At 45.6% G+C, this 26708-nt stretch overlaps 1 protein-coding gene across 1 annotated transcript in view; it reads left to right on the top strand.

Moving 5' to 3' along the window:
* The window catches only part of NEB (nebulin), a 105004-nt gene that overhangs the window by 27603 nt on the left and 50693 nt on the right, over positions 1 to 26708 (top strand). The window contains 54 exon segments of the mRNA XM_032113885.1: positions 222 to 326; positions 670 to 777; positions 1134 to 1445; positions 1773 to 1976; positions 2319 to 2423; positions 2517 to 2624; positions 3557 to 3868; positions 4196 to 4399; positions 4750 to 4854; positions 4948 to 5055; positions 5222 to 5533; positions 6190 to 6393; positions 6737 to 6841; positions 6935 to 7042; positions 7209 to 7520; positions 8026 to 8053; positions 8056 to 8228; positions 8571 to 8675; positions 8769 to 8876; positions 9043 to 9354; positions 10012 to 10215; positions 10558 to 10662; positions 10756 to 10863; positions 11029 to 11340; positions 11848 to 12051; positions 12394 to 12498; positions 12592 to 12699; positions 12866 to 13177; positions 13479 to 13688; positions 13948 to 14052; positions 14740 to 14847; positions 15387 to 15677; positions 15679 to 15699; positions 16124 to 16327; positions 16893 to 16956; positions 16959 to 16996; positions 17492 to 17599; positions 18274 to 18585; positions 18921 to 19124; positions 19734 to 19838; positions 20016 to 20123; positions 20247 to 20558; positions 21158 to 21361; positions 21535 to 21639; positions 22134 to 22241; positions 22383 to 22694; positions 23292 to 23318; positions 23320 to 23365; positions 23368 to 23495; positions 23669 to 23773; positions 24278 to 24385; positions 24528 to 24839; positions 25768 to 25971; positions 26192 to 26296. Of these exon segments, the coding sequence (XP_031969776.1) occupies positions 222 to 326; positions 670 to 777; positions 1134 to 1445; positions 1773 to 1976; positions 2319 to 2423; positions 2517 to 2624; positions 3557 to 3868; positions 4196 to 4399; positions 4750 to 4854; positions 4948 to 5055; positions 5222 to 5533; positions 6190 to 6393; positions 6737 to 6841; positions 6935 to 7042; positions 7209 to 7520; positions 8026 to 8053; positions 8056 to 8228; positions 8571 to 8675; positions 8769 to 8876; positions 9043 to 9354; positions 10012 to 10215; positions 10558 to 10662; positions 10756 to 10863; positions 11029 to 11340; positions 11848 to 12051; positions 12394 to 12498; positions 12592 to 12699; positions 12866 to 13177; positions 13479 to 13688; positions 13948 to 14052; positions 14740 to 14847; positions 15387 to 15677; positions 15679 to 15699; positions 16124 to 16327; positions 16893 to 16956; positions 16959 to 16996; positions 17492 to 17599; positions 18274 to 18585; positions 18921 to 19124; positions 19734 to 19838; positions 20016 to 20123; positions 20247 to 20558; positions 21158 to 21361; positions 21535 to 21639; positions 22134 to 22241; positions 22383 to 22694; positions 23292 to 23318; positions 23320 to 23365; positions 23368 to 23495; positions 23669 to 23773; positions 24278 to 24385; positions 24528 to 24839; positions 25768 to 25971; positions 26192 to 26296 (8850 nt within the window).

Below are 26708 nucleotides of genomic sequence, written 5' to 3'. Positions count from 1 at the left end.
ATGCTGTTTCCCTGGCATTACATGGATGTAAAGAAAGAAGAAAGGCTGTATTTCAGTAAGAAGTCATTGTATTTTTTTATTTCAGTCTCTTTTGTTGTTAACATTCCTCTTGCTTGCTTAGTGCATCTTTGCTTTGCTAATGCAGAGAAAAGGTGAACTGAAATTATTGCTGTGCAGGTGAATCTCCGGTCAGACCAGGTCTTTGTTTGTGTCTCCTTTAGATACTCTACCGGCAAGCTTGGAACAAGGACAAGACTCAGGTTCACATCATGCCTGATACTCCTGAAATTTTGCTGGCTAAATCAAACTTGATTAACACAAGTGATGTAAGTTTGCATTTGAAACTGGGTATAGAGAATCACGGGATTGTATTACTCGCCTCTGTAGAAGGCTCTGGGAATCGCTCAGTTTACTATATTTGCTAAAAGAAAATTTTGATCTTCAATGAAATAATCAGAAAATATTCAGGTTGTAGTTTTTAAATATTTTACATCCAAGGTTACAAAATACATGTCATTAATAGCAGGATATGGAGTTGAATTTGATTAATTAAATTGTGTTTGGAAACTCATTCTTTCTTTTCAATAGTCGAAGGTGGAGAGTTGTAACATTGAAAAACTCTCTAGAGAGTTTTATTTGCATTAATTCTTTTGAATGCTTCTCCAACAGAAACGTTACAAGGTAGGATATGAAGAGCTGAAGAAGAAAGGTTATGACCTTCCTCCTGATGCCATCCCCCTCCAGGCAGCCAAGGCATCCCGAGACATAGCCAGTGAGGTGGGTCTTGCAGAGGGAAAATGAGAGTGGGGTGCAGAGGAGGCACATAATCTTGGATAGAAATATATTGAACAGGAGTAGATATGTAAAATTTTATCATTGTTACATTGCTGCCCACCTCAAAGGTTGTATAGTTCTTAATGGTGTAAAGTTAATTAAATAAATACAATAATTTAAAGATGATAATATATAAGAAATACCGTAATATTTCCTGGACATTAAATGAAATGATAAAAATATTGTGAAAACAAACAAAATATGATAGATGCAAGATGATTAACCAATATATTAACAAGAGGGAAACTGAAATGGCAGCTTGGAAATAGGTAGTAATTGTTTCTTCTGTGTTCAATTAGTATAAATACAAAACTGCATACAGAAAGCAGCTGGGCCACCACATTGGGGCCCGCAACATCGAGGATGACCCCAAGATGATGTGGTCGATGCATGTGGCCAAGATCCAGAGTGACAGAGAGTACAAGAAAGCCTTTGAGAAGTCCAAGACGCACTTCAGCAGCCCTGTGGACATGCTGGGATTGGTGTTGGCCAAGAAATGCCAGGAGCTGGTCAGTGATGTCGACTACCGGCACCCTCTGCACCGCTGGACCTGCCTGCCGGACCAGAACGATGTTGTCCACGCCAAGACAGTGTACGACCTGCAGAGTGATGTGAGTTGATCTGTACTGGCTTTGTGATAACCTTGTGTTGTCTGTCCTGTGTTCTGTTCTAGTTTTGAAGGAGGGGTCTGTGTGGCAGGGGAAGGGCAAGGGAGACAAGTTTTTTTTATGGTGAACCAGCAGCTGGGAAAGGCAAGGCCTGGGTGCAGTGGAGAATGATATGAAGAGCCTTAGGGGATGGGTATAACCGTTGGCTGGGTGGCTGGTGGGTTGACCCAGAAGAACGTGCTCCATTCTGAATAGGTCCCCTTGATAGGAGTTGGAGTTGCTTAGAATGAGGAGGTTACTGAGCTGTTTCTGTCTTTCCTGTCCTTCCAGAACGTGTACAAGTCCGACCTGCAGTGGCTGAGGGGCATTGGCTGGTCCCCACTTGGATCACTGGACGTTGAGAAGAACAAGAGGGCGAGCGAGATCCTGAGTGACAAGAAGTATCGTCAGCACCCAGACACCATCAAATTCACGAGCCTTCCTGACTCGATGCCCATGGAGCTGGCAAAGCACAACTCCAAAATCATGGACCAAGTGAGATTTCCTCATGTTTGCACCCTGAAGGAAACAGATGCCTTCTTTCTCACGGTGTTGGTCCTTCCATGGCCTGAGTTGTGCAAGGGGAATGTTGACTCCTCTTGCCTCAGGGATTTGTGTTCCTTGTTTGAGACAAGATTCAGTTTTGTGTGGTTGGAGCAGTAATGGGGTACAGGGTGGAAAAGGGTGAAGCATTAGAAAGTTCTGGGAAAGGGCGGGAGTTCCTTAGTCAGTGCAAAAATAGAGGCCCCTTGCTTTGGTTCATGGAGCTGACCTTCTTGTTGAGTTTGTTCCTGAGCCTGTGTGATCTGATCTCCCTCTGTCCTCCTCATTTTCCAGCGTTCCTACATCTCAGCCTGGGAGAAGGACAAAACCAGTGTTCACATCATGCCGGACACCCCTGGGATCCTGCTGGCCCAGCAGAACCAAGTGAACTTGAGCGAGGTGGGTGGGTGCTGTGGGTGCAGTGTCCGTCCCTGGGCGCTGCCGTGTCCCGGGAAGCAGCGTTGTCTGAGGGCACGGTGGTGTCTGTTTCAGAAACTGTACAAGCAGGCGATGGAGGAGGAGAAGAAGAAGGGCTACGACATGCGGGCAGATGCCATTCCCATCAAGTCTGCCAAAGCTTCCCGGGACATCGCCAGTGATGTGAGTGCACAGCAGCCCTTGTGGCCCACGCTGTCACATGGGTGCCACATGCTGGCAGTTGAACTCAGGGTTTGCAACTGTGCCAAGTGGAGGCAACAAATCCATTACCTGTCACTGCCATTTAGTTGCCCATCAAAATTTTGGTTCTACACTGTCCACCCGTAGCTGTCCCTACAAGTTATAGGTGTGCACTGTTGCAAGGGAAGTCCTGGGTGATGTGGATGTGTAGCTATGTGAGCAGGACGATGGCCATAATCCAAAGCATGGTCCCTCCTGGGCTTGTGGCAGTGTCTCCTCATGCAACAGCCTGGGGCTCTGAGGTGTTGGGCTGCCCTCAGCACTGCCAGTCTGCATGGCCCTGGCTCTGCAGCTACACAGCTGAGGTGGGCATGAGGAAGGAAAACCCAAACTAAGTTTTCATGTAAAAATTAAAGCTATATAAAAGGACATTATTTTTTTTTAGTCTTAGGTATTAATACAAAATTGCATTCCTGTATGTGTTAGCTGTCTTTATTTAATTCTCCCAGTCAGTCTCTATGTTGTTATATTTTATTGCCTCAGTAGTTTGAGTAGGAGTTGATTTGGCCATCTCTCTTGAAGTTCAGTAAATGATTCTTTATGTAGGGAGTATTTATTGAACTTCAGGTCTTTGGTGTAGCTTCCATGATTTGGAGACTTTCTTCCTCTCAGTTATCGAACAGTTGCTCTTAATATATAGGCCAGGGAGAGTCTTGGAAGATGTCAGTTTTGTCAGAAGGATGTTATGTGGATTCTTTTGTAGCTGTGGACTGCAAGTCATCAGCTGAACACTTTCTCACTGTAAACTCTCCGTGGTTTCAGCTGAAAAATTGGCTGGAGGTGGTGCCACAGGGGTTGGTAGGATTGTAAAAAAAACTAAAATAAAACTCAGTAGATACTTCTTTTTCCTACAGTACAAGTACAAGGAAGGGTATCGCAAACAGCTGGGCCACCACATTGGGGCCCGCAACATCGAGGATGACCCCAAGATGATGTGGTCGATGCACGTGGCCAAGATCCAGAGTGACAGAGAGTACAAGAAAGCCTTTGAGAAGTCCAAGACGCACTTCAGCAGCCCTGTGGACATGCTGGGAGTGGTGTTGGCCAAGAAATGCCAGGAGCTGGTCAGTGATGTCGACTACCGGCACCCTCTGCACCGCTGGACCTGCCTGCCAGACCAGAACGATGTTGTCCACGCCAAGACAGTGTACGACCTGCAGAGTGATGTGAGTTGTTCTGTACTGGCTTTGTGATAACCTTGTGTTGTCTGTCCTGTGTTCTGTTCTAGTTTTGAAGGAGGGGTCTGTGTGGCAGGGGAAGGGCAAGGGAGACAAGTTTTTTTTATGGTGAACCAGCAGCTGGGAAAGGCAAGGCCTGGGTGCAGTGGAGAATGATATGAAGAGCCTTAGGGGATGGGTATAACCGTTGGCTGGGTGGCTGGTGGGTTGACCCAGAAGAATGTGCTCCATTCTGAATAGGTCCCCTTGATAGGAGTTGGAGTTGCTTAGAATGAGGAGGTTACTGAGCTGTTTCTGTCTTTCCTGTCCTTCCAGAACGTGTACAAGTCCGACCTGCAGTGGCTGAGGGGCATTGGCTGGTCCCCACTTGGATCACTGGACGTTGAGAAGAACAAGAGGGCGAGCGAGATCCTGAGTGACAAGAAGTATCGTCAGCACCCAGACACCATCAAATTCACGAGCCTTCCTGACTCGATGCCCATGGAGCTGGCAAAGCACAACTCCAAAATCATGGACCAAGTGAGATTTCCTCATGTTTGCACCCTGAAGGAAATGAGCATCTTTTCCAGGATGTTGTTCTATGTCCTTCCGTGGCCTGAGTTGTTCAAGTGGGATATTGCATCCTCTTGCCTCAGGGATTTGTGTTCCTTGTTTGAGATAAAACTCTCTTTTGCGTGGTTGGAGCAGTAATGGGGTACAGGGTGGAAAAGAAAAGAGTGAAGCATTGGAAACCTTGCGGAAAGGAAAGGTGTTCCTTAGTCAGTGCAAAAGTAGAGGCCCCTTGCTTTGGTTCATGGAGCTGACCTTCTTGTTGAGTTTGTTCCTGAGCCTGTGTGATCTGATCTCCCTCTGTCCTCCTCGTTTTCCAGCGCTCCTACATCTCAGCCTGGGAGAAGGACAAAACCAGTGTTCACATCATGCCGGACACCCCTGGGATCCTGCTGGCCCAGCAGAACCAAGTGAACTTGAGCGAGGTGGGTGGGTGCTGTGGGTGCAGTGTCCGTCCCTGGGCGCTGCCGTGTCCCGGGAAGCAGCGTTGTCTGAGGGCACGGTGGTGTCTGTTTCAGAAACTGTACAAGCAGGCGATGGAGGAGGAGAAGAAGAAGGGCTACGACATGCGGGCAGATGCCATTCCCATCAAGTCTGCCAAAGCTTCCCGGGACATCGCCAGTGATGTGAGTGCACAGCAGCCCTTGTGGCCCACGCTGGGGCTGAGTCTTTTCTCACTCCGAAGTCTCTGTGGTTCCAGCTGCTATGTTTTCTGGAGGTGGTACCACAGGGACTCTTGGGGACACAAAAAACCCCTAAACTGACACTCACTGAACATTTTTTTGTCCATAGTACAAGTACAAGGAAGGGTATCGCCAACAGCTGGGCCACCACATTGGGGCCCGCAACATCGAGGATGACCCCAAGATGATGTGGTCGATGCACGTGGCCAAGATCCAGAGTGACAGAGAGTACAAGAAAGCCTTTGAGAAGACCAAGACACGCTTCAGCAGCCCTGTGGACATGCTGGGATTGGTGCTGGCCAAGAAATGCCAGGAGCTGGTCAGTGATGTCGATTACCGGCACCCTCTGCACCGCTGGACCTGCCTGCCAGACCAGAACGATGTTGTCCACGCCAAGACAGTGTACGACCTGCAGAGTGATGTGAGTTGTTCTGTACTGGCTGCATTACCACCACAGGTCTCTCTTGTGTTCTGTTCCACTGCTGGACAAGGTCCATGTGGGGATAATAATTCTTGGCTGATTCTGAGGGACTGAGGTTGTGTTGTGGCGCTTCTTTTCGTGGACAGTCAGGGATGACATTTGTGTGGGCTCATACTTTATGGGCATGGAAGAGTCCTGTCTTGCCACTAACACTTTGCTGGGAGAGTTGTGGACAGGGTCTACAGTACAGGGGAAGAGCAAAAGAGTTGAATATTTGCTTTTGAAGGACCAATACTGGCAATGTCAAGCCTTGGGTGCAGTGGTACATGGTACAAAGGGTGTTCTGAATTGTGCTATAACATTTCTCCCATGCCTCTGCCAGCTAGAGGTTGCCAAATGGGCAGGTCTTTGCTGGAGATACTAAGAAGATGGAGAGTGAGGCTTTGTGAACTGCATGATAGCTCCTTGTGCTGTTGAAGTAGTGGGGACACAGGCTGTGGAGAGTTGAACATAACGGGAGTCTCTTATCTGACACAGGCTGGTTGGTTGACTCAGAGGAACATGTTCTGTTCAGCAAAGTTTCCCGTGGAAGGGAGGTGAGGTTGCTTGGAGTGAGGAAGCTGCTAAGATGATCGTGTCCTTTCCTGTCCTTCCAGAACGTGTACAAGTCCGACCTGCAGTGGCTGAGGGGCATTGGCTGGTCCCCACTGGGATCACTGGACGTTGAGAAGAACAAGAGGGCGAGCGAGATCCTGAGTGACAAGAAGTATCGTCAGCACCCAGACACCATCAAATTCACGAGCCTTCCTGACTCGATGCCCATGGAGCTGGCAAAGCACAACTCCAAAATCATGGACCAAGTGAGATTTCCTCATGTTTGCACCCTGAAGGAAACAGATGCCTTCTTTCTCACGGTGTTGGTCCTTCCATGGCCTGAGTTGTGCAAGGGGAATGTTGACTCCTCTTGCCTCAGGGATTTGTGTTCCTTGTTTGAGACAAGATTCAGTTTTGTGTGGTTGGAGCAGTAATGGGGTACAGGGTGGAAAAGGGTGAAGCATTAGAAAGTTCTGGGAAAGGGCGGGGAGTTCCTTAGTCAGTGCAAAAGTAGAGGCCCCTTGCTTTGGTTCATGGAGCTGACCTTCTTGTTGAGTTTGTTCCTGAGCCTGTGTGATCTGATCTCCCTCTGTCCTCCTCGTTTTCCAGCGCTCCTACATCTCAGCCTGGGAGAAGGACAAAACCAGTGTTCACATCATGCCAGACACCCCTGGGATCCTGCTGGCCCAGCAGAACCAAGTGAACTTGAGCGAGGTGGGTGGGTGCTGTGGGTGCAGTGTCCGTCCCTGGGCGCTGCCGTGTCCCGGGAAGCAGCGTTGTCTGAGGGCACGGTGGTGTCTGTTTCAGAAACTGTACAAGCAGGCGATGGAGGAGGAGAAGAAGAAGGGCTACGACATGCGGGCAGATGCCATTCCCATCAAGTCTGCCAAAGCTTCCCGGGACATCGCCAGTGATGTGAGTGCACAGCAGCCCTTGTGGCCCACGCTGGGGCTGAGTCTTTTCTCACTCTAAAGTCTCTGTGGTTCCAGCTGCTATGTTTTCTGGAGGCGGTACCACAGGGACTCTTGGGGACACAAAAAACCCCTAAACTGACACTCACTGAACATTTTTTTGTCCATAGTACAAGTACAAGGAAGGGTATCGCCAACAGCTGGGCCACCACATTGGGGCCCGCAACATCGAGGATGACCCCAAGATGATGTGGTCGATGCACGTGGCCAAGATCCAGAGTGACAGAGAGTACAAGAAAGACTTTGAGAAGTCCAAGACACGCTTCAGCAGCCCTGTGGACATGCTGGGATTGGTGCTGGCCAAGAAATGCCAGGAGCTGGTCAGTGATGTCGATTACCGGCACCCTCTGCACCGCTGGACCTGCCTGCCAGACCAGAACGATGTTGTCCATGCCAAGACAGTGTACGACCTGCAGAGTGATGTGAGTTGTTCTTTACTGGCTTTGTGACAACCTTGTGTTGTCTGTTCTACCGTTGGAGAAGGGGTCTGTGTGGCAAGGGAAGGGCAAGGGAATTCAAATCCTTTTTTTTCTGGAGAATCAAGAGTTGGCAAAGGCAAGAAATCGTGCAGCTGACAATGGTATGAAGAGCCTCAGGAGATTGGATAAAAGGCTCATCCCATGTCTCTGCCAGCTGCAGATTGCCAAATGGGTCAAGTCTTTGCTGGGAATAATGGGAAGAAAGAGTGAGGACAGTTTGTGGATTACTTGACAGTCGCTTGTGGTGTTCCAAGAGTGGGGAGCCAGGTTGTGGGGTGCTGAGCTTACTTGGAGTCTCTTTTGTGGCACAGGCTGACCCAGGGTTGGGTCACCCTGTTGGTTGACCCAGGGGAACATGCTGGAATAAGCAGAGCATTTGTGGTAGGAGATGGGATTGCTTGGAGTGAGGAAGTTGCTGAGTTGCTTTATATCCTTACCTATCTTGCAGAACGTGTACAAGTCCGACCTGCAGTGGCTGAGGGCATTGGCTGGTCCCCACTTGGATCACTGGACGTTGAGAAGAACAAGAGGGCGAGCGAGATCCTGAGTGACACGAAGTATCGTCAGCACCCAGACACCATCAAATTCACGAGCCTTCCTGACTCGATGCCCATGGAGCTGGCAAAGCACAACTCCAAAATCATGGACCAAGTGAGATTTCCTCATGTTTGCACCCTGAAGGAAACAGATGCCTTCTTTCTCACGGTGTTGGTCCTTCCATGGCCTGAGTTGTGCAAGGGGAATGTTGACTCCTCTTGCCTCAGGGATTTGTGTTCCTTGTTTGAGACAAGATTCAGTTTTGTGTGGTTGGAGCAGTAATGGGGTACAGGGTGGAAAAGGGTGAAGCATTAGAAAGTTCTGGGAAAGGGCGGGAGTTCCTTAGTCAGTGCAAAAGTAGAGGCCCCTTGCTTTGGTTCATGGAGCTGACCTTCTTGTTGAGTTTGTTCCTGAGCCTGTGTGATCTGATCTCCCTCTGTCCTCCTCGTTTTCCAGCGCTCCTACATCTCAGCCTGGGAGAAGGACAAAACCAGTGTTCACATCATGCCAGACACCCCTGGGATCCTGCTGGCCCAGCAGAACCAAGTGAACTTGAGCGAGGTGGGTGGGTGCTGTGGGTGCAGTGTCCGTCCCTGGGCGCTGCCGTGTCCCGGGAAGCAGCGTTGTCTGAGGGCACGGTGGTGTCTGTTTCAGAAACTGTACAAGCAGGCGATGGAGGAGGAGAAGAAGAAGGGCTACGACATGCGGGCAGATGCCATTCCCATCAAGTCTGCCAAAGCTTCCCGGGACATCGCCAGTGATGTGAGTGCACAGCAGCCCTTGTGGCCCACGCTGGGGCTGAGTCTTTTCTCACTCCAAAGTCTCTGTGGTTCCAGCTGCTATGTTTTCTGGAGGTGGTACCACAGGGACTCTTGGGGACACAAAAAACCCCTAAACTGACACTCACTGAACATTTTTTTGTCCATAGTACAAGTACAAGGAAGGGTATCGCCAACAGCTGGGCCACCACATTGGGGCCCGCAACATCGAGGATGACCCCAAGATGATGTGGTCGATGCACGTGGCCAAGATCCAGAGTGACAGAGAGTACAAGAAAGCCTTTGAGAAGACCAAGACACACTTCAGCAGCCCTGTGGACATGCTGGGATTGGTGCTGGCCAAGAAATGCCAGGAGCTGGTCAGTGATGTCGACTACCGGCACCCTCTGCACCGCTGGACCTGCCTGCCAGACCAGAACGATGTTGTCCATGCCAAGACAGTGTACGACCTGCAGAGTGATGTGAGTTGTTCTGTACTGGCTGCATTACCACCACAGGTCTCTCTTGTGTTCTGTTCCACTGCTGGACAAGGTCCATGTGGGGATAATAATTCTTGGCTGATTCTGAGGGACTGAGGTTGTGTTGTGGCGCTTCTTTTCGTGGACAGTCAGGGATGACATTTGTGTGGGCTCATACTTTATGGGCATGGAAGAGTCCTGTCTTGCCACTAACACTTTGCTGGGAGAGTTGTGGACAGGGTCTACAGTACAGGGGAAGAGCAAAAGAGTTGAATATTTGCTTTTGAAGGACCAATACTGGCAATGTCAAGCCTTGGGTGCAGTGGTACATGGTACAAAGGGTGTTCTGAATTGTGCTATAACATTTCTCCCATGCCTCTGCCAGCTAGAGGTTGCCAAATGGGGCAGGTCTTTGCTGGAGATACTAAGAAGATGGAGAGTGAGGCTTTGTGAACTGCATGATAGCTCCTTGTGCTGTTGAAGTAGTGGGGACACAGGCTGTGGAGAGTTGAACATAACGGGAGTCTCTTATCTGACACAGGCTGGTTGGTTGACTCAGAGGAACATGTTCTGTTCAGCAAAGTTTCCCGTGGAAGGGAGGTGAGGTTGCTTGGAGTGAGGAAGCTGCTAAGATGATCGTGTCCTTTCCTGTCCTTCCAGAACGTGTACAAGTCCGACCTGCAGTGGCTGAGGGGCATTGGCTGGTCCCCACTTGGATCACTGGACGTTGAGAAGAACAAGAGGGCGAGCGAGATCCTGAGTGACAAGAAGTATCGTCAGCACCCAGACACCATCAAATTCACGAGCCTTCCTGACTCGATGCCCATGGAGCTGGCAAAGCACAACTCCAAAATCATGGACCAAGTGAGATTTCCTCATGTTTGCACCCTGAAGGAAACAGATGCCTTCTTTCTCACGGTGTTGGTCCTTCCATGGCCTGAGTTGTGCAAGGGGAATGTTGACTCCTCTTGCCTCAGGGATTTGTGTTCCTTGTTTGAGACAAGATTCAGTTTTGTGTGGTTGGAGCAGTAATGGGGTACAGGGTGGAAAAGGGTGAAGCATTAGAAAGTTCTGGGAAAGGGCGGGAGTTCCTTAGTCAGTGCAAAAGTAGAGGCCCCTTGCTTTGGTTCATGGAGCTGACCTTCTTGTTGAGTTTGTTCCTGAGCCTGTGAGATCTTATCTCCCTCTGTCCTCCTCGTTTTCCAGCGTTCCTACATCTCAGCCTGGGAGAAGGACAAAACCAGTGTTCACATCATGCCGGACACCCCTGGGATCCTGCTGGCCCAGCAGAACCAAGTGAACTTGAGCGAGGTGGGTGGGTGCTGTGGGTGCAGTGTCCGTCCCTGGGCGCTGCCGTGTCCCGGGAAGCAGCGTTGTCTGAGGGCACGGTGGTGTCTGTTTCAGAAACTGTACAAGCAGGCGATGGAGGAGGAGAAGAAGAAGGGCTACGACATGCGGGCAGATGCCATTCCCATCAAGTCTGCCAAAGCTTCCCGGGACATCGCCAGTGATGTGAGTGCACAGCAGCCCTTGTGGCCCACGCTGGGGCTGAGTCTTTTCTCACTCTAAAGTCTCTGTGGTTCCAGCTGCTATGTTTTCTGGAGGCGGTGCCGCAGGGGTTGCTGGGCCTTATAAAAACTCAAGCATAACATTCACTGAACATTTTTTTGTCCATAGTACAAGTACAAGGAAGGGTATCGCCAACAGCTGGGCCATCACATTGGGGCCCGCAACATCGAGGACGACCCCAAGATGATGTGGTCGATGCACGTGGCCAAGATCCAGAGTGACAGAGAGTACAAGAAAGACTTTGAGAAGTCCAAGACACGCTTCAGCAGCCCTGTGGACATGCTGGGAGTGGTGTTGGCCAAGAAATGCCAGGAGCTGGTCAGTGATGTCGACTACCGGCACTATCTGCATCAATGGACTTGTCTGCCAGACCAGAACGATGTTGTCCATGCCAAGACAGTGTACGACCTGCAGAGTGATGTGAGTTGTTCTTTACTGGCTTTGTGACAACCTTGTGTTGTCTGTTCTACCGTTGGAGAAGGGGTCTGTGTGGCAAGGGAAGGGCAAGGGAATTCAAATCCTTTTTTTTCTGGAGAATCAAGAGTTGGCAAAGGCAAGAAATCGTGCAGCTGACAATGGTATGAAGAGCCTCAGGAGATTGGATAAAAGGCTCATCCCATGTCTCTGCCAGCTGCAGATTGCCAAATGGGTCAAGTCTTTGCTGGGAATAATGGGAAGAAAGAGTGAGGACAGTTTGTGGATTACTTGACAGTCGCTTGTGGTGTTCCAAGAGTGGGGAGCCAGGTTGTGGGGTGCTGAGCTTACTTGGAGTCTCTTTTGTGGCACAGGCTGACCCAGGGGTTGGGTCACCCTGTTGGTTGACCCAGGGGAACATGCTGGAATAAGCAGAGCATTTGTTGGTAGGAGATGGGATTGCTTGGAGTGAGGAAGTTGCTGAGTTGCTTTATATCCTTACCTATCTTGCAGAACGTGTACAAGTCCGACCTGCAGTGGCTGAGGGGCATTGGCTGGTCCCCACTTGGATCACTGGACGTTGAGAAGAACAAGAGGGCGAGCGAGATCCTGAGTGACAAGAAGTATCGTCAGCACCCAGACACCATCAAATTCACGAGCCTTCCTGACTCGATGCCCATGGAGCTGGCAAAGCACAACTCCAAAATCATGGACCAAGTGAGATTTCCTCATGTTTGCACCCTGAAGGAAACAGATGCCTTCTTTCTCAAGATGTTGGTCCTTCCATGGCCTGAGTTGTGCAAGGGGAATGTTGACTCCTCTTGCCTCAGGGATTTGTGTTCCTTGTTTGAGACAAGATTCAGTTTTGTGTGGTTGGAGCAGTAATGGGGTACAGGGTGGAAAAGGGTGAAGCATTAGAAAGTTCTGGGAAAGGGCGGGAGTTCCTTAGTCAGTGCAAAAGTAGAGGCCCCTTGCTTTGGTTCATGGAGCTGACCTTCTTGTTGAGTTTGTTCCTGAGCCTGTGTGATCTGATCTCCCTCTGTCCTCCTCGTTTTCCAGCGCTCCTACATCTCAGCCTGGGAGAAGGACAAAACCAGTGTTCACATCATGCCAGACACCCCTGGGATCCTGCTGGCCCAGCAGAACCAAGTGAACTTGAGCGAGGTGGGTGGGTGCTGTGGGTGCAGTGTCCGTCCCTGGGCGCTGCCGTGTCCCGGGAAGCAGCGTTGTCTGAGGGCACGGTGGTGTCTGTTTCAGAAACTGTACAAGCAGGCGATGGAGGAGGAGAAGAAGAAGGGCTACGACATGCGGGCAGATGCCATTCCCATCAAGTCTGCCAAAGCTTCCCGGGACATCGCCAGTGATGTGAGTGCACAGCAGCCCTTGTGGCCCACGCTGGGGCTGAGTCTTTTCTCACTCCAAAGTCTCTGTGGTTCCAGCTGCTATGTTTTCTGGAGGTGGTACCACAGGGACTCTTGGGGACACAAAAAACCCCTAAACTGACACTCACTGAACATTTTTTTGTCCATAGTACAAGTACAAGGAAGGGTATCGCCAACAGCTGGGCCACCACATTGGGGCCCGCAACATCGAGGATGACCCCAAGATGATGTGGTCGATGCATGTGGCCAAGATCCAGAGTGACAGAGAGTACAAGAAAGCCTTTGAGAAGACCAAGACACGCTTCAGCAGCCCTGTGGACATGCTGGGATTGGTGCTGGCCAAGAAATGCCAGGAGCTGGTCAGTGATGTCGACTACCGGCACTATCTGCATCAATGGACTTGTCTGCCCGACCAGAACGATGTGATCCACGCCAAGCAAGCCTATGACCTCCAGAGTGATGTTAGTACTTGCTGATAAACCCTGGGTTACTGAAATGTTCGTAATTTCCTTGGAATATGAACTAGACAAGTTGCTCTTGTGTTTTTTCACAATGTATTTTTCTTCCCCTGTTCCAAGCAATGTCATTAGATTTTGTGTAGTGAATGAATCTGTGTGTAAGGACATTACAAAGGTTTATATATGGCCAAACAGCAGTATTATCTCCGTATAATCCTTCCTAATTGGTAATTGTAATACATTTAAATGCTAATTAACATATAAAGGGGAAATTTTTAACTGCTGCCTTTATATTTTGTAACAGAACTGCTACAAGTCTGACCTGGAATGGCTGCGGGGCATTGGTTGGGTCCCGATTGGTTCCTTGGAAGTTGAGAAAGCCAAAAAGGCAGGGGAGATCCTGAGTGATAAAATTTACCGCCAGCATCCGGACACCATCAAGTTCACCAGCATCCCCGATTCCCTCCCAATGGTGTTGGCCAAGCAGAATGCAGACAACATTGAATAAGGTGAGGCAGATTTGATCAGGTAACACATTAACAGTTTCTGCTTAAACCCTTGAGACAGGACTAGGACCACAGACCTGTGCTTGTGCTGTGAGATTTCAGCACAGTAAGGCTGTAAATTGTAAGTTCCGTTCTTGGTAATCAATGGGAAACTTACTTTTATCAAGAGTTGATTTAATAATGTCTTCCTAAGATAATTACTAAGTTAATTTGTCACAATTATCAATTGTGAAGGTCTCCAAATACTCTGCTGTGTTTCTCCTGCAGCGTCTGTATACTGAGGCCTGGGATAAAGACAAGACACAAATCCACATAATGCCTGACACGCCTGAAATCACACTGGCAAGAGAGAACAAGAAAAACTACAGTCTGGTGAGTGTGGGAGCTCTCCAAATGTAACTGCTCTGGGTCATGGCTGGGTCAGCAATGTTCTGGGAAACCTTCTGTAGATATCACCGTCAACTTCCTTAAGTAACTCCCATATTTATCCACAAAATTGTGACTTCAAAAGTATTGTTTGGATATTTGTAGTAGTGTGTACATAGAGCAGTGAGCAATGGTGAGAAGAAATTCCATAAATTCCACACAAATTGTGTGTTTCCACTGAATTTTTGGGAGTCATTTCTGCCAGTGTGCATAATGTTGGGAAGGCAAAAATTAATACCAAAAAGGCAATTACCAGCACAATTCTGAAATGCTGTGATGCCAGTGTTCAAAGTTATTTTAGGCAAACAAGTTCACAATGGTAAGGCACATTGGTGGCTTTAAAAAGTAGGTTTTCTCCACTTGTATAGAAGAAAAAGTTAGCTCTAAATTGTAGTCAGTGTTACATTATTTAAAGCAGTAAAAGAAAAATTAATTTACAAATGTATTTAGCAAAGGTATTCCTTTGATATGAATTTGTATCTGCTACTGATCTGAGGCTTTGAGTTAAAGGTGGATAAAACTGGGTGTAATAAATCTAAACACAATGTTTAGATCTACTTCCAAGCAATTTGTTTTGCATAGAATATAATATATGAAACTTATATGAGTCCCATTGTTTAATTCTTCATCTAGAAACAATACAGACAGGCCATGGAAGATGCCAAGAAGGAAGGCTATGATTTGAGAGCTGATGCCATCCCCATCCAAGCAGCCAAAGCATCCAGGGAAATTGCCAGTGATGTAAGAATCTACTTTTCTTTCTATGTTGACCTCTCTCCTCTGCAACCTGAAAATTATCAGCTGAATTCTGTAAAAGATGCTGCAGCTAAACTATGACCTTAAGTAATAGATTTTTTGCAAGCAAATTATCATGTATGTTTAAAAAAATAGATGTTGATAATTATAAGAACAATATAATTCTGCTATCATGATAATTGTATAGCTCGTAACCCCATATGTGTAAATAAGTATTTACATTATATGTAATAAGGATTAAATGCATTTAGTAAGACCAGGATTATTTCTCACTAATATTAGTGAAGCATATTTCTTCAAAATACAAAATGATAAAAAATTTCTGTTTAGAGTTCTAACTCAAGCAGCAAAAAACTTTAGTGCCAGAATCCGTGTTATTAGCATGAGAGTTGATCTGACTATTTAGGTTTTTTTTAAAGGCAGGCTATAAATAAGTTTGGAAAGGTTATTGGCAGAAATATTTGATATTACTAACTGATATTTAGAGGTGATACAGAAATGTAATATCTTGGTTTGTGTTTCAGTACAAGTACAAGGAGGGGTATCGGAAGCAGCTGGGCCACCACATCGGGGCCAGGAACATCGAGGATGACCCCAAGATGATGTGGTCGATGCACGTGGCCAAGATCCAGAGTGACAGAGAGTACAAGAAAGACTTTGAGAAGTCCAAGACGTGCTTCAGCAGCCCTGTGGACATGCTGGGAATTGTGTTGGCCAAGAGGTGCCAGGAGCTGGTCAGTGACATTGACTACAGGCACTACCTGCACCAGTGGCTCTGTCTGCCCGACCAGAACGACGTGATCCACGCCAAGCGAGGCCTACGACCTCCAGAGTGATGTGAGTTCTCTGGCATTTAATTTTTGCTGAGGAATGAGTTTATTTTACATAATTGGATCAGGCCATCATGTTCTGATGTGGTAGAACCAACTTCTTGAGATTTATTATTATGTTTCATGGTTAATTGACACTCATATCTCCTACGTGTTATATTAACTAACTGATATTTAAATGAAATCCTGTAATTCCAGGATTTGGACTATTTATCATTTACAATTCTGTGAAACTTGGATAATGGTTTCACCTTAATGTAGGTGAAAATGCAGTCAGTTTTTTCTACAGTTTTCTCTACAGCTTTGCATTTATTTGAATGAAGAGCTGATAGGAAGGTTATTTTCCTTTGGAAAGATGCACGGTGTAACATACATTATTATAATTATGACTGTTTTATTAAAATAACTTGTGTAACTTTTTCTTGTAACAGAACTGCTACAAGTCTGACCTTGAATGGCTGCGGGGCATTGGTTGGGTCCCAATTGGTTCCTTGGAAGTTGAGAAAGCCAAGAGAGCAGGGGAGATCCTGAGTGATAAAATTTACCGCCAGCGTCCAGACACCATCAAGTTCACGAGTGTCACGGATTCCCTGGAGATGGTGTTGGCCAAGCAGAACGCAGACACCATGAACAAGGTGAGTCCTGAAGCCACTGGGTGACACATCAGAGGTCTGTACCTCATCCCTGGAGACAGGACTGGGAATCAATTGAGCACAAGCAATGCTGCAGTTCAGACATGATGTATTTTCAATCAGTGTGCTCTTGTTATTTCACTCAAAACTCTTGGGCCAGGTAGTGGAAGACTCAAATTTGTGTGATATTCAGCATTTTACATTTAAATCTTTTCCTTGACTTGTGTGTGCAGTGTGCACTAATGATGCTTTGGATTATTCATTATTCTGAAGCAATGTGACAGTTTCCTTAATGTTTTTAAACTCCCTCAGATAAATTCTCCTTTTGTTGATGTTATTTCTACCAGGTTAACACATAACTGTCTATCCATCTTATATTTCATAGTATCATAGAATGGTTTGGGTTAGAAGGACATTAAAGATCATTTTGTTCCAACTCCCTGCCATGGGAAAGGGCAATTTTACTAGACCACGTTCCTATCATTTTTAATTAATGGGTTTTCCATGGTTATTGAGACATGAACCTGGTTGGAATGTCCTATAAATCTCTTCCTGTTTTCCTTCATAGCGTTTGTACACTGAAGCGTGGAACAAAGACAAGACCACGATTCATGTCATGCCTGACACCCCAGAAATCTGCTGGCCAAACAGAACAGATTGAACTACAGTGAGGTGAGTGCACTGAAGAGTTGAGACAATTAAAGGGTTTCTGATAAGTACACTATATTCACCTTTGATTATTTATTAATATTAAAATATTGTCAGGTTGTTTAGTTTCACAAATTGCCACTTCCAGTGATGAAATCAAAGTTGTTCTTTCATTGGAATTTACCTCTTGGATATCTAATGGGTCTTTTAAAATATATTATCTGACATAAATGAGAAACTATTTCTACAGCAATTTGTGGAAATAGGTAATTTAACTTTTTAAATGTTCCAGTCTTTGCCTTTCCTAAATGATTTCCATTTTCCAAACATCTAAAATAAAATTACAAGGTCTTTGAAATCCGCTTTTTTTTTTTTCTTTTCTAGAGAACAGTATTAAATTTGTCTGAAGATTAACAATATTGTTTAGGGACTTCATTTGTTTTACTGCACAGTTGTGCTTAACTGAAATGCAATTTGGTATTTTGTTTTTTAAACTAAAATGTGAATTTTTTCTCACAGAAAATGTACAAACTGGCCTTAGAGGAGTCGAAGAAGAAGGGCCATGATTTGCGTTATGATGCCATTCCCATTCAATCTGCCAAAGCCTCCAGAGAGATTGCCAGTGAGGTAAGCAGGCTTTGTTCTCATTTCTGTGAGGATTTGGTAATGGGAAAAGGCTTTGTTTTTATTTCTGTAAGGATTTGGTAATGGGAAAGAATCAGAATGGTTGTTCCATTGTTTGTTAATGTCATATTTCACAAAATAGATAATATTGAAATCTATTTTTATGGTGATTCTAGCTCATGCCTTAGTGCACAAAAGGAATGGATAGCTACTATTTTTGCATGAGTTATGTATCACAGTAACAAATAAATATAATAACATGAAAAATTGTTTCTATGGCCCCCCATTGCCATCCATGGATGATCAAAAAGATGTAGGAGTCCATGCTAGAGTTGTCAAGTTAATTTTTGGTTCAAAATAGGAAGTACTTTAAAATATGTCCCCAAAAGAGATATGTAAGTAAATAAATTCTAAAAGTCTATATGCTTGTCTTTTCTGGAGGAAAGAAATTTGTTTCAGTGTCACATTGAAATTCAAAATGTTGGAATGCAAAACCAGGAAAAAACTCTGCAGTGACTGAGACAGGTTTTGCTTCTGGCATGAGTCAACATCACTAAGAGACAGAGGATAACAGATTTTTATGCTCCTTGTTTTTCTACCAAGAAATCTATTTAAATGCTTTGTGTTAAAAAAAGATAAAATATATAATATATATGTGTATTTTTTTTTCCCTGCAGTACAAGTACAAGGAGGGGTATCGGAAGCAGCTGGGCCATCACATCGGGGCCAGGAACATCGAGGATGACCCCAAGATGATGTGGTCGATGCACGTGGCCAAGATCCAGAGTGACAGAGAGTACAAGAAAGACTTTGAGAAGTCCAAGACGTGCTTCAGCAGCCCTGTGGACATGCTGGGAATTGTGTTGGCCAAGAGGTGCCAGGAGCTGGTCAGTGACATTGACTACAGGCACTACCTGCACCAGTGGCTCTGTCTGCCCGACCAGAACGACGTGATCCACGCCAAGCGAGCCTACGACCTCCAGAGTGATGTGAGCAAATCCTTACATTTGTCATACATAATTAAATACTCTGTGTCTTGTAAATCTAAGTTTTAAAGTATGGATTATACACCTTAGTCACTTGCATCAGACTTGCTGAAATGTTTATTATTCTTTCATCAAATTTATGTTTAATTCTATTTTTTCAGTCCTTAACCTGAGGTATATTTATTAACTATTTTATTTAATCTTCAAAAATAACAACTGTTTTCAGAACCATATCCTCAGAAACATACCCAGTTGTTCATATAGGATGTGCTCATTTATATTAATTTTAATATTTGATCACACTTGCATATATGTAACAAACTTTCAAATTTTTTCAGGCTGTTTACAAATCAGACCTGGAATGGCTGAGAGGCATTGGATGGGTTCCTATTGGTTCCTTGGAAGTTGAGAAAGCCAAGAAAGCCGGAGAAATCCTCAGTGAGAGGAAGTATCGCCAACCTGCCGACAAAATCAAATTTACCAGCGTGACCGATTCCTTGGCCATGGTCTTAGCCAAGCAGAATGCTGAGATCATGAACAAGGTGAGGGTAGTATTGCCAGTTAATAGAACTTGTTCATGAGGTGAAAAGTACAAAATACAAAGTAAAGCTAAAGACTTGTGGATTTAAGAGAAAATCAATGTCCATATTCAGCCATTATACAGGAAAGCTGTTCCTTCACGGCTCAATCTGCCGTGAGCAGTTGGTAAAAATCTCCAGAAAAAACTCCCTTAAATCACAGATTTTCCAAGAATAATACTGCATGATGAACAAGTTATGAGGAAATATTGTAAGTTCTCTGAATGTGAAACTCCTGCAATGTATCTCAGATCTGGAGGGTGAAAGTCACTAAGTACCTCCTCCTTTATAAGTAACATAATCAAACAACTTACACAGAATAATTAATAGTTTTCCTCCTATGGCTGTTTCTCCACAATCCAAAATCAATCAATTGCTGCACCAGCTTAGCCTGAGAAATAATCAGGAGGGACAAAGTTTCCTTCTTGAGCTGTTTCAGAGAGAAGCTTTGCTGAGTCAGGGTATTCAGAGCTGACTTGAGCTACCCATAGCAGTTTGTAAAATAATTGTAAAATAATTTAAAAATAATTTCATAAAGAACTGTTTGTAAAGGGCTGTTTTCCTCTCTCGTAGCGCTTGTACACAGAAGCCTGGGATGCAGACAAGAAGTCCATCCATGTCATGCCTGACACACCAGACATCCTGTTAGCAAAGGCCAATGCAGCCAATGTTAGCCATGTAAGGACATTTAAACATTCACTAAACTAGTAGAAATTTAGAGTTAAGTCAGAAATTCTTTAATCATAAAGATGTTCTAAAATACACATTCATGAAAACTTTGAGAAAAAATGATGAAATGCAGAAATCCCATCTTTCAAAATATTGATAAGTCATTTTCTGTCTTCTTTTGTGTAGAAACTTTATGTACAAGCCTGGGAAGAGGCCAAAAAGAAAGGTTATGACCTGAGAGCTGATGCAATTCCAATCAAAGCTGCCAAAGCATCAAGAGATATTGCGAGTGACGTATGTTCATCCTTTACATTTATTTTCAATTATCTTAAAAACAAGAATATATATTTTTGTGATCAGTAGCAATAGGAAATTATGGCACCTTCATCCCAGATTCACTTCTTTTTGTATTTCCAGTACAAGTACAAAGAAACCCACGAGAAGCAAAAAGGCCACTACATCGGGTGCCCCAGTGCCAAGGAGGACCCCAAGCTGGTGCAGGCCGCGCGCGCCATGGCCCTGCAGAACGACCGCCTCTACAAGAAGGCCTACAATGATTCCAAGACCCATATCCACATCCCTGTGGATGCCCTGTCGGTGCAGGCAGCCAAGGAGTGTCAGACCCTGGTCAGTGACGTTGACTACAGGCAGTACCTGCACCAGTGGACCTGCCTTCCTGACCAGAATGACGTGATCCACGCACGGCAGGCCTACGACCTCCAGAGCGACGTGAGTGACAATAACTGTAGGAAAACTTTAGTGCGGCTGTGTGAGGCTCTGTTTTGTTAGTGACTGGCAAATGCATTTCTAAATGCATGTTCATGAGCCTACAGTCTGTCCTGGTATGTTATCCTTTCCAAGGATTCAGCCTGGAGGCCAGAAATATTCGGGGCAGTTCATAGGGAAGCCATGTGTTCTTGGTCTACTGTAGAACGTTTGCTTGCAGAGTACTTGCAGATGATGCCCCTGGTTTGAATGCAGCATCTTAAGAGTATTGTTGTTGCTGTGCGAATCAGGGGTTCTGTGTCTAGAAAGGACCTTCTCCACCACAGTCTCATTGGCTGCTTGTTGTGTAAGAGTATGAGGAGAAGTTGGGGAAAAAAACCTTCTTGCACTTAGTTAGAACTACAGAATCCCAAAATGGTTTGGATTGGAAAAGATCATCTTATTCCAACCCCCTGCCATGGGCAGAGACTCCTTGCACTAGACCTGGTTATTCAGAGCCTCATCCAGACTGGTCTTGAATGTCCTCATGGACTGAGAGTCCACAAGCTCTCTGGGCAAAAAAGTTGTCTCTGCAATGCCAGTAACCCTTGATTTGTTTGTAGAACGTGTACAAGTCCGACCTGGAATGGCTGCGAGGCATTGGCTGGCTAACAGAAGGTTCTGTGGATGTGGTCAAAGCCAAGAAAGCCCAGGAGCTCCTCAATGAGCGCTTGTACCGCACGCGGCCGGAGCAGCTGAAGTTCACCAGCATCACTGACTCCCCAGATGTTGTCCTGGCCAAGACCAATGCCATGCAGCTCAGTGATGTAAGCTCACCTTGCACTCCCCTTCACTTACGGGATTCATTTCTTTTCTTTGTGGTCTACCACAGGAATGTCGAGTTGAAAGTTTTGCAAATTGGAATTACCAAAGAATTCCTGTTGGTGCTTTTTTCTCACCCTATTGAAATGCCATTATTCTTCCTTTCTTTTCTCCTCAGCGTCTGTATCGTGAGGCCTGGGATAAAGACAAGACCCAGATTTCCCTCCCTTCGGACACTCCTGTCATGCTGCAGTCCAAAGTCAACGCTATCAACATCAGCAATGTAAGAAAACAAAATGAAATCCTTGTGAAGCGTTAGAAAGTGAAGACTGGCAATTGTTCTTTCAGTTTTTGCTGTAAATTGTGGTGTACAAATCCACCTTCTAATGTGCTTGTAAACAGGAAGGGGCTCTTTATCACCTTTCAGCCTATCAACAGGTGGTGTGTTCATGAGCAAACACCCAAGCTCAGTGTGCAATTCCACACAACTCCTGCTCCCTTTGGCAAAACCTGCCAAGTAATTTCCATGGAGGAGTTGTTGGAGTCTGCAGACATAGTAGTCTGTCTTCAGGAATATTTCTGCTGCCTCTTTGTCTTTTGGATCTCGCACCTATTTTAAGTCATGAGTTTTCTGTTAAGACACTTGCCAGGATCATTATTGTAGCTCTGCCAGTTATAGGAGGCAAACAGGGCTCCCAAGCTGGTCATTCCAAGGAAGTAGATTTTTAGAGAAGGCGTTTCACTATGTTTAACAAAGGTGATTAATTTTCCTTGCAGAAACATTATCAGAAGGCCTGGGATGAGGCCAAGGCGAAAAGCTATGACCTAAGAGCTGATGCCATTCCCATCAAACAAGCCAAGGCCTCCAGAGACATTGCCAGTGAGGTACAGCCTTCTCTTCATGTGGTGCTTGTGTCTCAGCAGAACTGAGTGAAGCTCAGGCTGACAGCCTGGGAGCTGGAAGCCTTTTGTCTGGTGGCTGTGTCCAGGTGAGCAACACGCCTTTTGTTCTCTCTGTATTTCCAGTACAAGTACAAAGAAACCCACGAGAAGCAAAAAGGCCACTACATCGGGTGCCCCAGTGCCAAGGAGGACCCCAAGCTGGTGCAGGCCGCGCGCGCCATGGCCCTGCAGAACGACCGCCTCTACAAGAAGGCCTACAATGATTCCAAGACCCATATCCACATCCCTGTGGATGCCCTGTCGGTGCAGGCAGCCAAGGAGTGTCAGACCCTGGTCAGTGACGTTGACTACAGGCAGTACCTGCACCAGTGGACCTGCCTTCCTGACCAGAATGACGTGATCCACGCACGGCAGGCCTACGACCTCCAGAGCGACGTGAGTGACAATAACTGTAGGAAAACTTTAGTGCGGCTGTGTGAGGCTCTGTTTGTTAGTGACTGGCAAATGCATTTCTAAATGCATGTTCATGAGCCTACAGTCTGTCCTGGTATGTTATCCTTTCCAAAGGATTTCAGCCTGGAGGCCAGAATATTCGGGGCAGTTCATAGGAAGCATGTGTTCTTGGTCTACTGTAGAACGTTTGCTTGCAGAGTACTTGCAGATGATGCCCCTGGTTTGAATGCAGCATCTTAAGAGTATTGTTGTTGCTGTGCGAATCAGGGGTTCTGTGTCTAGAAAGGACCTTCTCCACCACAGTCTCATTGGCTGCTTGTTGTGTAAGAGTATGAGGAGAAGTTGGGGAAAAAAACCTTCTTGCACTTAGTTAGAACTACAGAATCCCAAAATGGTTTGGATTGGAAAAGATCATCTTATTCCAACCCCCTGCCATGGGCAGGGACTCCTTGCACTAGACCTGGTTATTCAGAGCCTCATCCAGACTGGTCTTGAATGTCCTCATGGACTGAGAGTCCACAAGCTCTCTGGGCAAAAAAGTTGTCTCTGCAATGCCAGTAACCCTTGATTTGTTTGTAGAACGTGTACAAGTCCGACCTGGAATGGCCTGCGAGGCATTGGCTGGCTAACAGAAGGTTCTGTGGATGTGGTCAAAGCAAGAAAGCCCAGGAGCTCCTCAATGAGCGCTTGTACCGCACGCGGCCGGAGCAGCTGAAGTTCACCAGCATCACTGACTCCCCAGATGTTGTCCTGGCCAAGACCAATGCCATGCAGCTCAGTGATGTAAGCTCACCTTGCACTCCCCTTCACTTACGGGATTCATTTCTTTTCTTTGTGGTCTACCACAGGAATGTCGAGTTGAAAGTTTTGCAAATTGGAATTACCAAAGAATTCCTGTTGGTGCTTTTTTCTCACCCTATTGAAATGCCATTATTCTTCCTTTCTTTTCTCCTCAGCGTCTGTATCGTGAGGCCTGGGATAAAGACAAGACCCAGATTTCCCTCCCTTCGGACACTCCTGTCATGCTGCAGTCCAAAGTCAACGCTATCAACATCAGCAATGTAAGAAAACAAAATGAAATCCTTGTGAAGCGTTAGAAAGTGAAGACTGGCAATTGTTCTTTCAGTTTTTGCTGTAAATTGTGGTGTACAAATCCACCTTCTAATGTGCTTGTAAACAGGAAATTACATCCAGGGGCTCTTTATCACCTTTCAGCCTATCAACAGGTGGTGTGTTCATGAGCAAACACCCAAGCTCAGTGTGCAATTCCACACAACTCCTGCTCCCTTTGGCAAAACCTGCCAAGTAATTTCCATGGAGGAGTTGTTGGAGTCTGCAGACATAGTAGTCTGTCTTCAGGAATATTTCTGCTGCCTCTTTGTCTTTTGGATCTCGCACCTATTTTAAGTCATGAGTTTTCTGTTAAGACACTTGCCAGGATCATTATTGTAACTCTGCCAGTTATAGGAGGCAAACAGGGCTCCCAAGCTGGTCATTCCAAGGAAGTAGATTTTTAGAGAAGGCGTTTCACTATGTTTAACAAAGGTGATTAATTTTCCTTGCAGAAACATTATCAGAAGGCCTGGGATGAGGCCAAGGCGAAAAGCTATGACCTAAGAGCTGATGCCATTCCCATCAAACAAGCCAAGGCCTCCAGAGACATTGCCAGTGAGGTACAGCCTTCTCTTCATGTGGTGCTTGTGTCTCAGCAGAACTGAGTGAAGCTCAGGCTGACAGCCTGGGGAGCTGGAAGCCTTTTGTCTGGTGGCTGTGTCCAGGTGAGCAACACGCCTTTTGTTCTCTCTGTATTTCCAGTACAAGTACAAAGAAACCCACGAGAAGCAAAAAGGCCACTACATCGGGTGCCCCAGTGCCAAGGAGGACCCCAAGCTGGTGCAGGCCGCGCGCGCCATGGCCCTGCAGAACGACCGCCTCTACAAGAAGGCCTACAATGATTCCAAGACCCATATCCACATCCCTGTGGATGCCCTGTCGGTGCAGGCAGCCAAGGAGTGTCAGACCCTGGTCAGTGACGTTGACTACAGGCAGTACCTGCACCAGTGGACCTGCCTTCCTGACCAGAATGACGTGATCCACGCACGGCAGGCCTACGACCTCCAGAGCGACGTGAGTATGCATAGAGATGTGTGGTTACTACTCCTATTATTTAATATATTATAGCCTTACTCTGATTGTTCAATGCTATACAGTCACAACAGATTTCTATTTACATTGTTTTCTTCAATTTTTTGCTACTGCTATTATCTGCTCCTCTACACCCTTAAAAAGCATTGCTTTTACCTCTAAGTGTTCTGAAACTTCAGTTGATAGCTGCTGTGTTACATCATACTTTTGTGGTGGATTTGGATTTTTTGAAGTGGTGTTGTCTGGAGAGGATGAAGGATTTGCCTTTCCTGCTTTGATGGGACTTAGGAATAACAGCTGTTTGCTGCCTTGGAATCAGGTGGCTCTTGTTACTTCTGTTTGCTTGAGTCAGCTGGGAAATTTATTTAATTGGAAGAAAGCTCTGTGAGGTAGCCAATGAGAGGTTTTAGTGGCTGATTGCAAAGCAGAAGGAGTCAGTGCAGCTGATTTCCTGACCTGGCTTTGCTACTTAACAGTCAACATCAGTCCCTCTTCCACTGTTTCAATTACAAGCTTTGGACATGAGGTTCCTGTTCCTTACTTTTTGCCAATTTTCCTGGTAGGTAGCTTGGGGTTTTGTTAGGACTTGTGAATTGTTGAAATGACTAGAAATAAGTATTTTGGAGATGACAGGAAGACTCTTCTAAGCTCTTAATATTTATCATCTTCAACTGCAACTCCTTCCAATTGTTTCCCCTTACAATGTTTAGAATGTGTTGTTTAAGAAATGAACTACTTAAAACCTTGGTGCCAGATTTAATTTTACTTATGACACTAAACATCTCCTTTATGTAAAAAGGATTAATCTGACTCTAGCTAGGTTTATAAAACATAATCTGCTTTGCATAGCTTAAAATAATTAAGACAATCATTTTGAACAATGTTTTCCTTTTCTGACCATCTCACACAGGCTGTGTATAAGTCAGACCTAGAGTGGCTCCGTGGAATTGGCTGGTTACCCAACGACTCTCCAGAAATTAAGAGGGTGAAGAATGCCCAGGATCTCCTGAGTGACAACGTGTATCGGACCCCCATTGACAGCCTGAAATACACCAGTGTTGTGGATTCCCCAGATGTTGTTCTGGCCAAAACCAACGCTGAACAGATCAGCATTGTACGTTCCAACCTCCTCAAAGCAGCTTCCAGACTAGAAACTAAAGCTGAAGAGAAATCTCACTGCTAAAATATAAAACTGATGGTGTTTTAAGTGTAATGCTTTTCCAAACATTTTATTCTTTAGAGATGATAAGTCAGGAGAGATTTATGGGATTTTATGTTATTGATAAGTAAAATTCCACAATTCTGATGATATTATTAAATTGCTGTTTTGACAGCCAAAATACAAAGAAGCCTGGGAAAAGGACAAGACTATGATCCACATTATGCCAGACACACCTGAAATCAATCTAGCCAAGGCTAATGCTGTTAATTACAGCCAGGTATGTTTATCATTCTGTTTTCTCTAAAATAGTCTGTGAATTATATCATTCTAACATGTTGAATCTCTTTGAATCTCAGTGAAATCTGTCCTCATACAGGGTTTGCAACATTTCCCTTCCCTGTACTGAGGATCTTTAAAGTATTTAGCCATTTAAAAGTAAATACTTACATACAGCTATTTAAAAATTATTAATATCATGCCCCACTGAGGGAATATTTTATTAAAATGGATGAGAATCCAAGGCATATAAATATTTTCTACAGTTTTACAAACACCCTTCTGTGCTTTATAGGTTGCACAACCAGTCTTGCATGTTTCAGAGGCAGGTGCATTTATGGTTAGGAGCAGGAGTAATGCTCAAAAACATCCAGCAAATAAATGGCTGGAAACTGTGTTTCTATAATGGCAGA

Source organism: Corvus moneduloides, chromosome 7 (assembly GCF_009650955.1).
Source record: "Corvus moneduloides isolate bCorMon1 chromosome 7, bCorMon1.pri, whole genome shotgun sequence".
Lineage (NCBI taxonomy): Eukaryota > Metazoa > Chordata > Aves > Passeriformes > Corvidae > Corvus > Corvus moneduloides.
This window is presented reverse-complemented; position numbering and strand designations above follow the sequence as displayed.